The sequence below is a fragment of the Triplophysa rosa genome, unplaced genomic scaffold, assembly GCF_024868665.1.
Source record: "Triplophysa rosa unplaced genomic scaffold, Trosa_1v2 scaffold130_ERROPOS893051, whole genome shotgun sequence".
NCBI lineage: Eukaryota > Metazoa > Chordata > Actinopteri > Cypriniformes > Nemacheilidae > Triplophysa > Triplophysa rosa.
This window is the reverse complement of record NW_026634132.1, coordinates 38,968-51,467: the sequence shown is the minus strand read 5'-3', so window position 1 is coordinate 51,467 and position 12,500 is coordinate 38,968. Positions and strand designations below refer to the sequence as shown.

Below are 12,500 nucleotides of genomic sequence, written 5' to 3'. Positions count from 1 at the left end.
AAACGTAATTACATACACTGTAAAAAAATCCCGTTAAAACAGATGAAGTACTGGCAGAAAACTACCAGTACATTTTCTTTTATTTTACGGACATTTCCGTTAATGCTAAAATGTAATTTAATTCAGTGCAAAATGTAAAATGGAGAAAATGCATACTGGAGTGAGTCATGGTCATTATTTATCTTTGTTTCATATGCTTTGTCGAGTAAAATCAATCATATCTAAATGCTTGGGTGAACGTCCGTTTTCAGTCTGTTGAGGCCGGCTGCGGAGAAACGCGCTCCTCCACGCACTGTAAACCCGGATAAGTTGGCAATACTCAAATATTTTGAGTTTTAGAGATTCTTGGTTTAAGTAAGCAGAACCTTCAAATTTTGATTACTGTTGTCACGACTTTCGGAGAGGGAGAACCCAAATGCAGGCAGGCAGTGGTGAAGGGGTTAAACAAGAAATATTTATTTGAAAAACACAAAACAAAAACCCACGATGGGGTATAAATCAGGAACAAAACTAAGAACAAACAGAAACCAAAAGACTTCCCACAAAGGGCAAAACAAGAAAAGAACAACTAGACTTATTAATCAAAAAGATAAAGACAAGACTAAACTAAGACACGACATCCAAACAAGGCAAGACTCCAACAAGGTATGAACTCACAACAGACAGCGGCACGGTACAAAGTACATACAACGTAATCCACGAACACAAGACAAAGAAACAAGAGGGTATTTGTAGGGGAACACAAACGAGGGATAACGACACAGGGCAGGTGTGGGTAATGAAACACTCAGGGAAGGATAACAACGAAACGAGATGGCGGGAACAGAGACGAGACACTGGAGAGAACGTATATTATTGTCAAAAGGACAATAATATGTCTCTCTCCACACACAACCAAAGGCTCTGTCATGACTCCGCTACAGGACCAAGGAAAACATGACTAAATGAAGTAGAGCCATGACAACTGTTAAGTTAAAGTTCTTAACAAATCTGAGTTAGTGCGACTTAAATATTTCATTTATCCTTTTTATGAAATTAAGTAGACAGAACTTAAACAAATAAGTACCAAAATTGCATTTTTAAGTTAACTAAACTAAATTCTTTCGGTTTCATTATTTTGCATATTCCTTAAGTCTTAATATGCATAAATCAAACACCTTGACTTATGCAATCCAAAATGAGCAAGAAGAGACTGATCTCAGAACTGGCATTAGCACAGTTAATGCTCACTGGTAACATAACACATGTTACAGGTGAAATGTAGCTTCGCAGAGACTAGGCACATGCACCACTCTTCTAAACAATGGTAACCACAAAACTGAAAAATATGTCAAACTCTTCTAAATATCTAAGAGAAGTGAACATTAAACACTAACAAGTCTTTAACTTTACTAAAAACATATAAAATAACCATATTTTTTTTTATTTACTCTCCTAATGCAGTCTGACGCAAAGCATGCTGGGAATTGGAAATCTTTCTTGACCAATTGTTGAATTAACATGTTTAAATTAAGTAAGGAGCAAATAAAATTTTTGAGTTTTAGTCAAGTTAATCAAAAATAATCATTATACTTTACTCAAAAGTAAAGAAGTGTTTCACGAACTTAAAATATTTAAGTAAGTAGAACTTTTTTATAAAATTAAGTTTACATTACTTAATCTGTTTGATTATTTTGAACATTTGGGTTTACAGTGCGGCATGGGGCAGATAAATAATACAGTTTAAGGTTGCTAAGCAATCAAGCTTATTAATTTTTTTTATTTTTGTAATGATTATTTTGATTAAAGTAATTTTCAACCTTTAATCTGCATTTAGACGTATGACGCCACATTCTCTCATATAATTTAATTTATATGGGATGATATCTCAGTTTCAGTTTGGGTGGAGTTTTTGACTGCATTAAATACTGTTTTCTGTTACGAATAAACTACTCTTCTAATTCTTGTTCTCTTACCTATTTATGTTACCTTTATTATAGATAATAAATTAATAACATAAAATAATATATTATGTTATTAGATTAAGGTTCGGTAAATTCCGTTAACATATCTTAATTAGAACGACCTTGCTTGTTCTACAAACACCATGCACTGTGTTTTACCTGAAGTGTTTTTTTTTTTATAGATTTTCTTCTGTAAAGCTGCTTTTGAACAATGCACATTGCGAAAAGCCTATATAAATAAATTAAATTTTATTATGCAGCAGGAAGAAAAAAGCAAAATGGTTCAGAATTACGCAATGCGTTTACATCCAAACGCCGTAAAAACCGCGCGAAAAGCCGTCCATAACGCCGTATTTAACTGCGTTTTAAGGCGCCCCGACAAGCGCCGCCTTTTGCGCCGCTGTCTGGCCATATGACGCCGTAAAAAACGCCGTTTTGGTTGCACAGAGCGCGCGTCTTTTACGGCGTTTTGTCTGTTGTATAATGAGCCCCTCCCACTGATTTCCACAGCCAATAAGTTTGAACTGCTCTCACCCAATCACTGATGAGCAGAGCCAGGATCTAATTCACCATGGCCTTGGTACTAAATCCTTGTAGTGGCCATTGACATTACTATGTTTTGATTAGTGGAATGAAGATGTTTATGAAAATCCTTTTTTCAAGTGAATTTTATGTAAACAATCACTGCAGCCAATTCCAGCAAATTTGGCACACACCAACTCAAAAACCCCTATCTATAGGTAAAGTCTATGTTTTTTATTTATGTTTATTTTATTTTATTTATTTGATTGACATCGAGAGTTAAGGCCTTAAGACCTGGACGGATCAAATATTTCCCCCGGCATTTCACCAAGCATTCACTTGAGACATAATTGTGTTTGCGAGACACATACATTCTGATGTGCGCACTTTGGATGTTTCAGTCAGAGTAAGATCATTGTTGTGTCTTAACATCTTTGAATAACCCTTAACATCAATCAAGTCCCGCACTTTATTTTCTCTAGTACAGTATGTTAATTCCTTTAACGCAATAGGCAGACTCGCTCTGCTTGATATGCAGCTTTTGCAGTAATAATGAATGCACTTTATTTAGCCTACAATAAAGCTGTGCGTTAACATGTATGATATGCTTTTTAATTATGTTTTTTAAAACTCTATTCTTTTTTTAAATGCGTCATGCAGAATCGTTCTCATCAGCAGGTGCATCATAAACATCGCCTACACTAAAAAAAATCCGTAAAAACAGGGCACAATATACTGTATTTATATGAAGAAATTTTCCATATTCATTTTTTACAGTTGTTTCACTTGTATTTTACGTTTTGCACTGAATTAAATTACATTTTAGCATTAACGGAAATGTCTGTAAAATAAAGGAAAATGTACTGGTAATTTTCTGCCAGTACTTTATCTGTTTTAACGGGATTTTTTTACAGTGTATGTACAGTGGCAAGAAAAAGTATGTGAACCATTTGGAATTTCATGGTTTTCTGAATAAATCTGTCATAAAATGTGATCTGATCTTCATCTAAAATCTATCAAAAACGGCGTTCGGATATAAACGCGTTTAATCTATGGCGTAATTCTGACACCATCGGCTTGCCATACAAAAGAGCAGCGCAGCGCGCCTCGCGTTTTCTAACATGAAATCGCGTTCTGTGTGATCGTACGCTTAAGAGAGCAGGACTTTTACTCGATCACATTCTGCTATTTATAAACATCAGAACATTTTAATGTAGTTGTGGCGAGGGGAGCGTGGTGTAGCGAGGTATGCGGCAGGAGAGAGGACCGGGCCCAGACATGTGTTAAGTTTTATTTATGTTTGTGTGGCCGGCAGTCGACCGTGAGGTGGCTGCCGGCCTTTTACTTCCGTGTTATTGTTTGTTTATTTTAGATTAAAGTTTATTGTTTAAATGTTCGCCGGTTCCCGCCTCCTTCCTTCCCTACATTGAACTTTGTTACATTGGTGCCGAAACCCGGGAAGGAAGAAGGAGGGACACTACCATCATGCAGGCAACATCGGGCACGCCGTTTGCGGACATCATCGCGTCTCTCGCGGTCCTCCACCGCGAACAACACCAGGCGCTGCTGGACCTTCGGAATGACCATGAGCTCCGCTTCCAGTCCGTCTTCCAGGCCCAGCGAGAGGACCGCGAGAGCTTCCGGAGCTGGATGGACCAGGGGGTTCGGGCAGAAGCGTCCGCGTCCGCGACAACCGCCGCGTTCCTGCCGCTGTCGAAAATGGGGCCAGAGGATGACCCCGAGGCATTTCTCGACCTGTTCGAGAAGACGGCGGAAACTAGCGGCTGGCCCCCGGAGGACTGGGCGAGGCGACTCCTGCCGTTGCTGTCGGGGGAAGCGCAACTGGCGGCCCGGCCACTGCCCGTCCAGAACCTCCTGGTCTTCGAAGACCTGAAGAGGGCCATCCTCCAGAGGGTCGGCCGTAGCCCGGAGGAACATCGGCAGCGATTCCGGTCACTGGGGCTCGGCGAAAGCGGCCGTCCCTTCGTGATGGCCCATCAGCTCCGGGATTCCTGCCGCAAATGGCTGCTGGCTGGGAAAGGTGACGTCGAGGACATCATCGACCGCGTGGTGCTGGAACAGTTCATCGCTCGGCTGCCCAAGAGAACGGCCGAGTGGGTCCAGTGCCACCGCCCGACATCGCTGGACGCAGCCATCCACCTGGCGGAAGACCAGATGGTGGTGTGCCCCGGGGTTGGCGAAGCCCTCCCGGTGGTCTCTCTCTCCTCTCCGGAGACTGTTTCTCTCTCCCCCTCTTCTCTCTCTTCTCCCTCTCCACATCCTGTCCCTGCACCCAGGTCCCGTCCTCCCGGTCCACCACGAGTGCCGCCGCGACGACGATTCCCACAGACAGTGAGCTATACGAGCGCGTACCATGCTCCGCCCCGGGGATTCCAGGACGGCAATGGGTCCAACCTCTCTCCGCGCCCTTCCCGTGCTCCACTTCCCGCCACTCGGATGGCGGAGACGCCTGGGCCGGCCTGTTGGCGCTGCGGGGACCCGGACCATTGGGTCGATCAGTGTCCAGTAATGGAGGTCGGGACGATGGTCCGGGTTCCCGACACGCCACGGGCTGCCCCCGGTCAGAACGGAGGGTACCAAATTCCTGTGAGTATAGGGGGGGTACATACCCGGCTCTGGTGGATTCCGGTTGTAACCAAACCTCCATCCATCAAAGCCTGGTTCGGCCAGGAGCATTGGATAATAACCGCATGGTTCGGGTACGGTGCGTACACGGGGATGTGGTGAGATATCCTTTAATCCCCGTCTTTATTCAATTCAGGGGAGAAAAGCATAGAGTGGAGGTGGCGGTTAACCCACACCTACGACACCCGCTGATCTTGGGAACCAATTGGCCTGCATTTACGGAGTTATTGGGATGCTTATGTGCGGGTGTCGCTTGGGGTCCAAAGACACAGGGAGTCGGCGCGGTTGTACAGACGGGAGAGGCTGTTACAGGGGAAACGAGCGGATCCGAGGGGCGAATCCTCTCGGAACGCGATGACTTCCCTCTGGAACAGTCCCGGGACGAATCACTCAGGTTCGCCTGGGAACAGGTTCGCTGTGTGGACGGCCAACCTCTCCAACCTGACCAACCGCGCTCCTACCCTTATTTTGCAATTATAAAAGACCGGTTGTATCGAGTGGCCCAAGACGCTCAAACAAAGGAAGATACAACCCAGTTGTTGGTACCACGGGGCCGCCGGGAAATGCTTTTCCAGGCGGCACATTGTAATCCTATGGCGGGGCATTTAGGACAAAACTCGACACTAAACCGTCTCATGGCCCGATTCTTTTGGCCGGGCATTCACGAGAACGTACGCAGATGGTGCGCGTCGTGTCGTGAATGTCAGCTGGTAAACCCTTCGGCCTCCCCAAAAGCGCCATTGCGCCCTCTACCGCTAATGCAGGTCCCCTTCGATAGAATTGGTATGGACCTCATCGGGCCATTAGAGCGGTCAGCGAGAGGACATCGATTTGCATTAGTCTTAGTAGATTATGCAACCCGATATCCCGAGGCAGTGCCGCTCCACAGCATTTCGGCTAAAAGCGTGGCGGAGGCACTGTTTCGCGTCATCTCCCGCGTGGGGATCCCCCGGGAGATCCTCACGGATCAAGGCACGGCGTTCATGTCACGCACAATACGCGAGCTGTATGAATTACTGGGCATTAAATCGGTCCGTACCAGCGTCTTTCACCCTCAAACAGACGGCTTGGTCGAACGGTTTAATCGCACGTTGAAAACCATGATTCGTAAGTTCGTACACGAGGACGCCAAAAATTGGGATAAATGGTTAGAACCCCTCTTATTCGCTGTGCGTGAGGTCCCGCAAGCCTCCACGGGGTTTTCCCCCTTCGAGCTTCTCTTTGGACGCCAACCCCGAGGGGTTTTGGACGTCCTGAGAGAGACTTGGGAGGACGGACCCTCCAACAGCAAGAATGAAATTCAACATGTCCTGGACCTGAGAACAAAACTCCATACACTGGGGCGGCTATCTATGGAGAATTTGTTACAGGCCCAGGATAAACAAAGCCGGCTGTATAACAGGGGAACCAACCTCCGGAAATTTTCACCGGGAGAAAAAGTGCTTGTATTACTCCCTACCTCGAGTTCCAAATTACTAGCCAAGTGGCAAGGGCCGTTTGAGGTCACACGGCAAGTGGGAGATCTTGATTATGAAGTGATACGGACCGATAGGAGCGGGGCGCGTCAAATTTACCACCTCAATCTCCTTAAAAAATGGCAGGAGGTGGAGCCCGTGTTGCTGGCGACGGTAATTAGTGGAGAGGATGATCTGGGACCAGAAGCGAATACAAAACCGCAGTCCATCGCTCTGGCTCCGGGGGGAGATCACCTCTCACCCTCCCAGCTCACGGACATTGCCAAGTTGCAAGCGGAATTCGCAGACGTGTTCTCGCCCCTACCGGGACGCACGAAACTCATTCAGCACCATATCGAGACGGTGCCGGGCGTCGTGGTTCGTAGCCGGCCTTATCGTTTACCTGAGCACAAGAAAAATGTGGTTCAGACGGAATTAGCGGCAATGCTCGAGATGGGGGTAATAGAAGAATCCAACAGTGACTGGGCGAGCCCGATAGTTTTGGTTCCCAAGACGGACGGCTCGGTCAGGTTCTGTGTGGATTATCGCAAGGTGAACGCGGTATCGAAATTCGATGCCTATCCAATGCCACGGGTCGATGAGTTGCTGGACCGGCTAGGCACGGCTCGTTTTTACTCGACATTGGACTTAACGAAAGGGTACTGGCAGATCCCCCTATCGCCATTATCTAAAGAAAAAACTGCCTTCACCACGCCGTTCGGTTTGCACCAATTTGTAACGCTTCCGTTCGGGTTGTTCGGGGCGCCGGCCACCTTTCAGCGCCTCATGGACCGTATCCTCCGTCCCCATACGGCATATGCCGCTGCCTATCTGGATGACATCATCATTTATAGCAATGACTGGCAGCGGCATATCCAACACTTGAGGGCGGTTTTGGGAGCGCTGAGGGCGGCCGGCCTCACGGCCAACCCGAAGAAGTGTGCGGTTGGGCGGGTGGAGGTTAGGTATCTGGGCTTCCACTTGGGACACGGGCAAGTGCGGCCCCAAATTAATAAGACCGCAGCCGTTGCGACCTGCCCGAGTCCCAAGACCAAAAAGGAGGTAAGACAGTTCCTGGGGCTGGCGGGATATTACAGACGGTTTGTGCCCAACTATTCGGACCTCACCAGCCCGCTGACTGATCTTACTAAAAAGGAGGCGCCAGATCCGGTCCAATGGTCAGAGCAGTGCCAGCAGGCGTTTTCCCAAGTGAAGGCTGCCCTGTGTGGCGGGCCGCTATTACACTCTCCTGACTTCTCTCTCCCTTTCTTGTTGCAGACTGACGCGTCGGACAGAGGGCTGGGTGCTGTCCTGGCACAGGAGGTGGGGGGTGAGGAGCGGCCAGTGCTGTACATTAGCCGCAAGCTCTCAAAGAGAGAGACTAAGTACAGCACTATTGAAAAGGAATGTTTGGCCATCAGATGGGCCGTTCTCACCCTTAGGTACTACCTCCTGGGCCGGGAATTCACCCTCTGGTCGGACCACGCTCCCCTGCAGTGGCTCCACCGCATGAAAGATACCAACGCCAGGATCACCCGTTGGTATCTGGCGCTACAGCCTTTTAAGTTCCAGGTGGTCCACAGGCCGGGTGCGCGAATGGTTGTAGCCGACTTCCTCTCCAGGAATGGGGGGGGGGGGCTGCAGGCCGGACGGTTCCCCGGCCTGAGTCAGGCGGTGGGGGTATGTGGCGAGGGGAGCGTGGTGTAGCGAGGTATGCGGCAGGAGAGAGGACCGGGCCCGGACATGTGTTAAGTTTTATTTATGTTTGTGTGGCCGGCAGTCGACCGTGAGGTGGCTGCCGGCCTTTTACTTCCGTGTTATTGTTTGTTTATTTTAGATTAAAGTTTATTGTTTAAATGTTCGCCGGTTCCCGCCTCCTTCCTTCCCTACATTGAACTTTGTTACAGTAGTAAATAAAGAATCATTTAAACACACATCTGTCTGGGACGCACATGACTCTCAGCTGAACACACGTATGATTTTGCGCTCTGAGCGCACAAACTTGAAAAAAACTCAACTCTGCGCAGAAAAGCTCTTGACGTTATGTGCGCTTTTTCCATTGTCCAATCGAATGAGTGGAGAGGCGGGGCTTCCCTTGTGGCAACGGAAGTTTACAGATGCTCTGAACGCCTGGAGACATGGAGGAGAAACTTGTTGTGGCTGTTTCGGGTTACCTAGCAACATAAAAGAGCTGCGCCTCGTTTTCGAACATGAAAAGCGCGTTCTGTGTGATCGCACCGTACTTCTGTCTTTTTATTCATCATCTGCAATTATTTGTTTGATCATTTTCTTTCCATAATCAGCAAAAGACAAAACAAATGAATGTTTGTAAAGGAACAGGCTTGATATTCAACATGTGCAGAAAAACAAAGAAGCTCTACACAAAAGCGTAAACGCTGAACACAAATCTCTCACACACGCACACACGTTGTCAGTCTCACTCACTCAATCTGTATTTGTGTAGTTAAAACACAGCGAGAGCTGCAGAAGTTTGTGTAAATGTGACACAAACGCATGTCATTGACTAAAAGAGCAAACTGACCTTGAATGAGACAGTGACATGTTCTTACAATCTGACCTGATGACAAATATTCACACTGTAAACAGATTGCACATCATGCAGTTTGAGTCTCAGTTTAGAGCAACATTCCACACAGCTTTCAGCTTTTATTCAACTTTACTGTTAAAATAACACAGCTAAAATCTTCTTCATGTAATACATGGAGTCTCTTACTGTATGAATAAATATAGAGTTTTAAACCTTAGTAAAATGAATTCATGAAATGATTACTTTGTAGTTACACAATGTTATTAAATGAAAGAGTGAGTGATAAAAGAATAATTGAATAGTAAGAGTGGTGAGGTGTTTGATCAGCAGCAGCAGGAAGTGAGAGTTGGTTCATTGGTTCATTTCATGTGTGTGTCTCTCCGGCGCTGGAGAGAGGTGTGTCTGAACGCCGGTCTGTCTCTCATCTCCAGCACACTGTCTCTCACCAGCTCAGTGAAGAGAGACGGCCAGAGTTTCTGCAGAGCGTCTCCCTTCACACTGTGACTGGACGCTCGGTTCACGAGACCTCTGAGATACTGCGACACCATCACAGAACGCTCCGACACATCACCGCTGCCCTCCTGACACACACACACACACACACACACACACACAGACACACACACACACACACACACACACACAGACACACACACACAGACACACACACACACACACACACACACACACACACACACACACACACAGAGAGAGAGAGACACTGATGTATATCATCAAACACATGTTTTCTTGAAGCTCATTGGTCAATATGTGATGACATGTGACAGGACGTTGTGTTTCTCACAGTGTCAGAACTGTCTGATGTTCTGATGGGATAGTTGATAAGCGCTCGGCTCAAAGCGTCCCCCAGCTGTTTTCCGTTCTCCTTCAGTTCCTCAGGACTCTGACCGATCCGCCGACCGCGACCGTCCAACACAAACTGCAGCTGACGCTTTCTGTATGTCACACACAGAATGATTGACAGCTCAACAGCACATCACATTACAGCTGACATTACATTTGTGACGAGAAATTACAGTAAATATATAAACAACACTGTGAATAATAATAATGTTGTAAGGGTGGAATTTATTACACCCACTGATATTATCATCAAAACTAACATCCACATTCACCTACAAAACAACAACAACAACACATCCACAATCACAACAGACACACAGACAGAATCTCTGTGTTTAATAATCCTGAACCTCCGACAGTGAACCGTTAACACACACAATATTACAGAAAACCACATCGACTGCATTTGACATGTGCTGACCTGCCACCACGCGCGCACACACACACGCACGCACGCACACACGCACGCACGCACACACACACACACACACGCGCACACACACACACGCACGCACGCACGCACGCACGCACACACACACACACACACACGTACACACACGCACACACATACACACACGCACGAACACACGCAAACACAGACGCACACATGCACGAACACGCACACACACACACAAGCACCTACAAACACACACATGCACAAACACACACACAGAGATGCACGCGCAGACACACGCACTCAAACATGCGTACACACACAGACAGGCGCAGACGCACAAACACACAGACGCACACACACACACATGTACGCACGCACAAACACACATGCAGACGCATATGTACACACACACACAAACGCACACAGACGCACACGCACAAACACACACAGACGCACACACACACAAACGCACACAGTCACCTGGACTCCTCCAGCAGGAGCAGCAGGCGACAGCGAGGTGTTTCTGTAGCAGCTACATGACCCAGAGCACCAAACATCCTCTCAGACGCAATGATGTCATTTAACATCACCTGAAATACACACAAACATCATCGCGCACACACACACACATACAGAGATGTGAAGTAAGCGGTTTGTAGTACCTCGGTGCCGTTGATTTTGTGTAGGTTGAGATGTTGAAGTCTGTAGATGAGGAAAGATCTCCAGAGCGTCAGGGTGAGCACAGGATTCCCCTCTGGATGAATGGATATCTGATCTAAACGTCTGATCTGAGCCAGAGCGGCCAGCTGAGGAAGATGACAGATGTTTGTCTCCATGAACATCAGGTGCTGACGACAGACACAACAGAAACACCTTCAATCAAGATTTCAATCTTTATAATATGAGCATGTGTCAGATATCAGTGCTGTATTAAACTCACTCACCGTGAGGTTTGGGAATTTGAGGCGAATGCGCAGCAATGTGGGAATGATGGAGTCAAAGTTGATGTAACGGAATGAGATGACGGTGACGCCGGCGGCCGTCTGAACGCTCCAGCAGCGCTCCAGAGGTTCCAGAGCTCCGGCTCCGATCAGACGCAGCGTCTCGCCGTCTAATTCAGCCAGATGATTGTCTGACATGGACAGATTCTGAACACATGCACCGCTGCCCTCCTGAAACCTTGACATACAGACACATGACTCATCATTACACACATTCCTTCATTCAGATGACGGAGAAACATGTTGTGACAACGTCTCTGCTGACTGCAACATTTGGACCGCAGCCCGTATGACTTCTAAAGAGCAGAACACGCACAGAGAGAGTGAGTGAGTGAGTGGATGAGTGGGTGAGTGAGTGAACTACGCCCAGCGTCCTTCAGAGGAGCTGCCCCAGCGGAACTACGCCCGACACCCTTCAGAGGAGCTGCCCCAGCGGAACTGCAGCAGAGATACGCCCAACACCCTTCAGAGGAGCTGCCCCAGCGGAACTACGCCCAACACTCTTCAGAGGAGCTGCCCCAGCGGAACTACGCCCGACACCCTTCAGAGGAGCTGCCCCAGCGGAACTACGCCCGACACCCTTCAGAGGAGCTGCCCCAGCGGAACTACGCCCAACACCCTTCAGAGGAGCTGCCCCAGCGGAACTACGCCCAGCATCCTTCAGAGGAGCCGTCATCGCGAACTACGACCTAATACTTCAGAGAGGCCTTCCAGGAATACGCCATCAACCTCAGAGGGCTGCTCATGCGGACTGACGCCAGCCCTTCAGAGGGCTGGCCAGGACAGCGAGACTTTAAGAGGGCCTGCTAGCGGACTAGCCAATCACCTTCAGGAAGGAGCGGCCCAGCGGAACTACGCCCAGCACTTGGGCCAGTCGCCCAGGTCCTTCAGAGGAGCTGCCCCAGCGGAACTACGCCCGACACCCTTCAGAGGAGCTGCCCCAGCGGAACTGCAGCAGAGATACGCCCAACACCCTTCAGAGGAGCTGCCCCAGCGGAACTACGCCCAACACTCTTCAGAGGAGCTGCCCCAGCGGAACTACGCCCGACACCCTTCAGAGGAGCTGCCCCAGCGGAACTACGCCCAACACCCTTCAGAGGAGCTGCCCCAGCGGAACTACGCCCA

At 48.0% G+C, this 12,500-nt stretch overlaps 2 protein-coding genes across 6 annotated transcripts in view; one reads left to right on the top strand and one right to left on the bottom strand.

The window, feature by feature from the left end:
- Positions 1-2,210: 2,210 nt before the first annotated feature.
- LOC130549544 (uncharacterized) lies at positions 2,211-9,096 on the top strand. The gene is made up of 2 exons (XM_057326777.1): positions 2,211-5,072; positions 7,844-9,096. Exons 1-2 carry the CDS (start codon positions 3,951-3,953, stop codon positions 8,270-8,272), a joined length of 1,551 nt encoding a protein of 516 aa, XP_057182760.1. The 5' UTR covers positions 2,211-3,950; the 3' UTR covers positions 8,273-9,096.
- A 112-nt stretch (positions 9,097-9,208) lies between these two features.
- Positions 9,209-12,500, bottom strand: part of LOC130549543 (leucine-rich repeat-containing protein 49) — a 23,027-nt gene continuing 19,735 nt past the window's right edge. For 3 of the 5 annotated variants that reach the window (XM_057326776.1, XM_057326772.1, XM_057326773.1), the window contains exons 14-18: positions 11,319-11,553; positions 11,037-11,222; positions 10,855-10,964; positions 9,919-10,069; positions 9,209-9,694 (exon numbers count right to left, since the gene is read on the bottom strand). In XM_057326776.1, the coding sequence (XP_057182759.1) occupies positions 9,473-9,694; positions 9,919-10,069; positions 10,855-10,964; positions 11,037-11,222; positions 11,319-11,553 (904 nt within the window). In that variant the 3' untranslated portion in view covers positions 9,209-9,472. Of the gene's footprint in view, positions 9,695-9,918; positions 10,070-10,846; positions 10,965-11,036; positions 11,223-11,318; positions 11,554-12,500 lie in introns of those variants that run through there. The other 2 variants (XR_008962219.1, XM_057326774.1) reach the window with 2 other exon arrangements.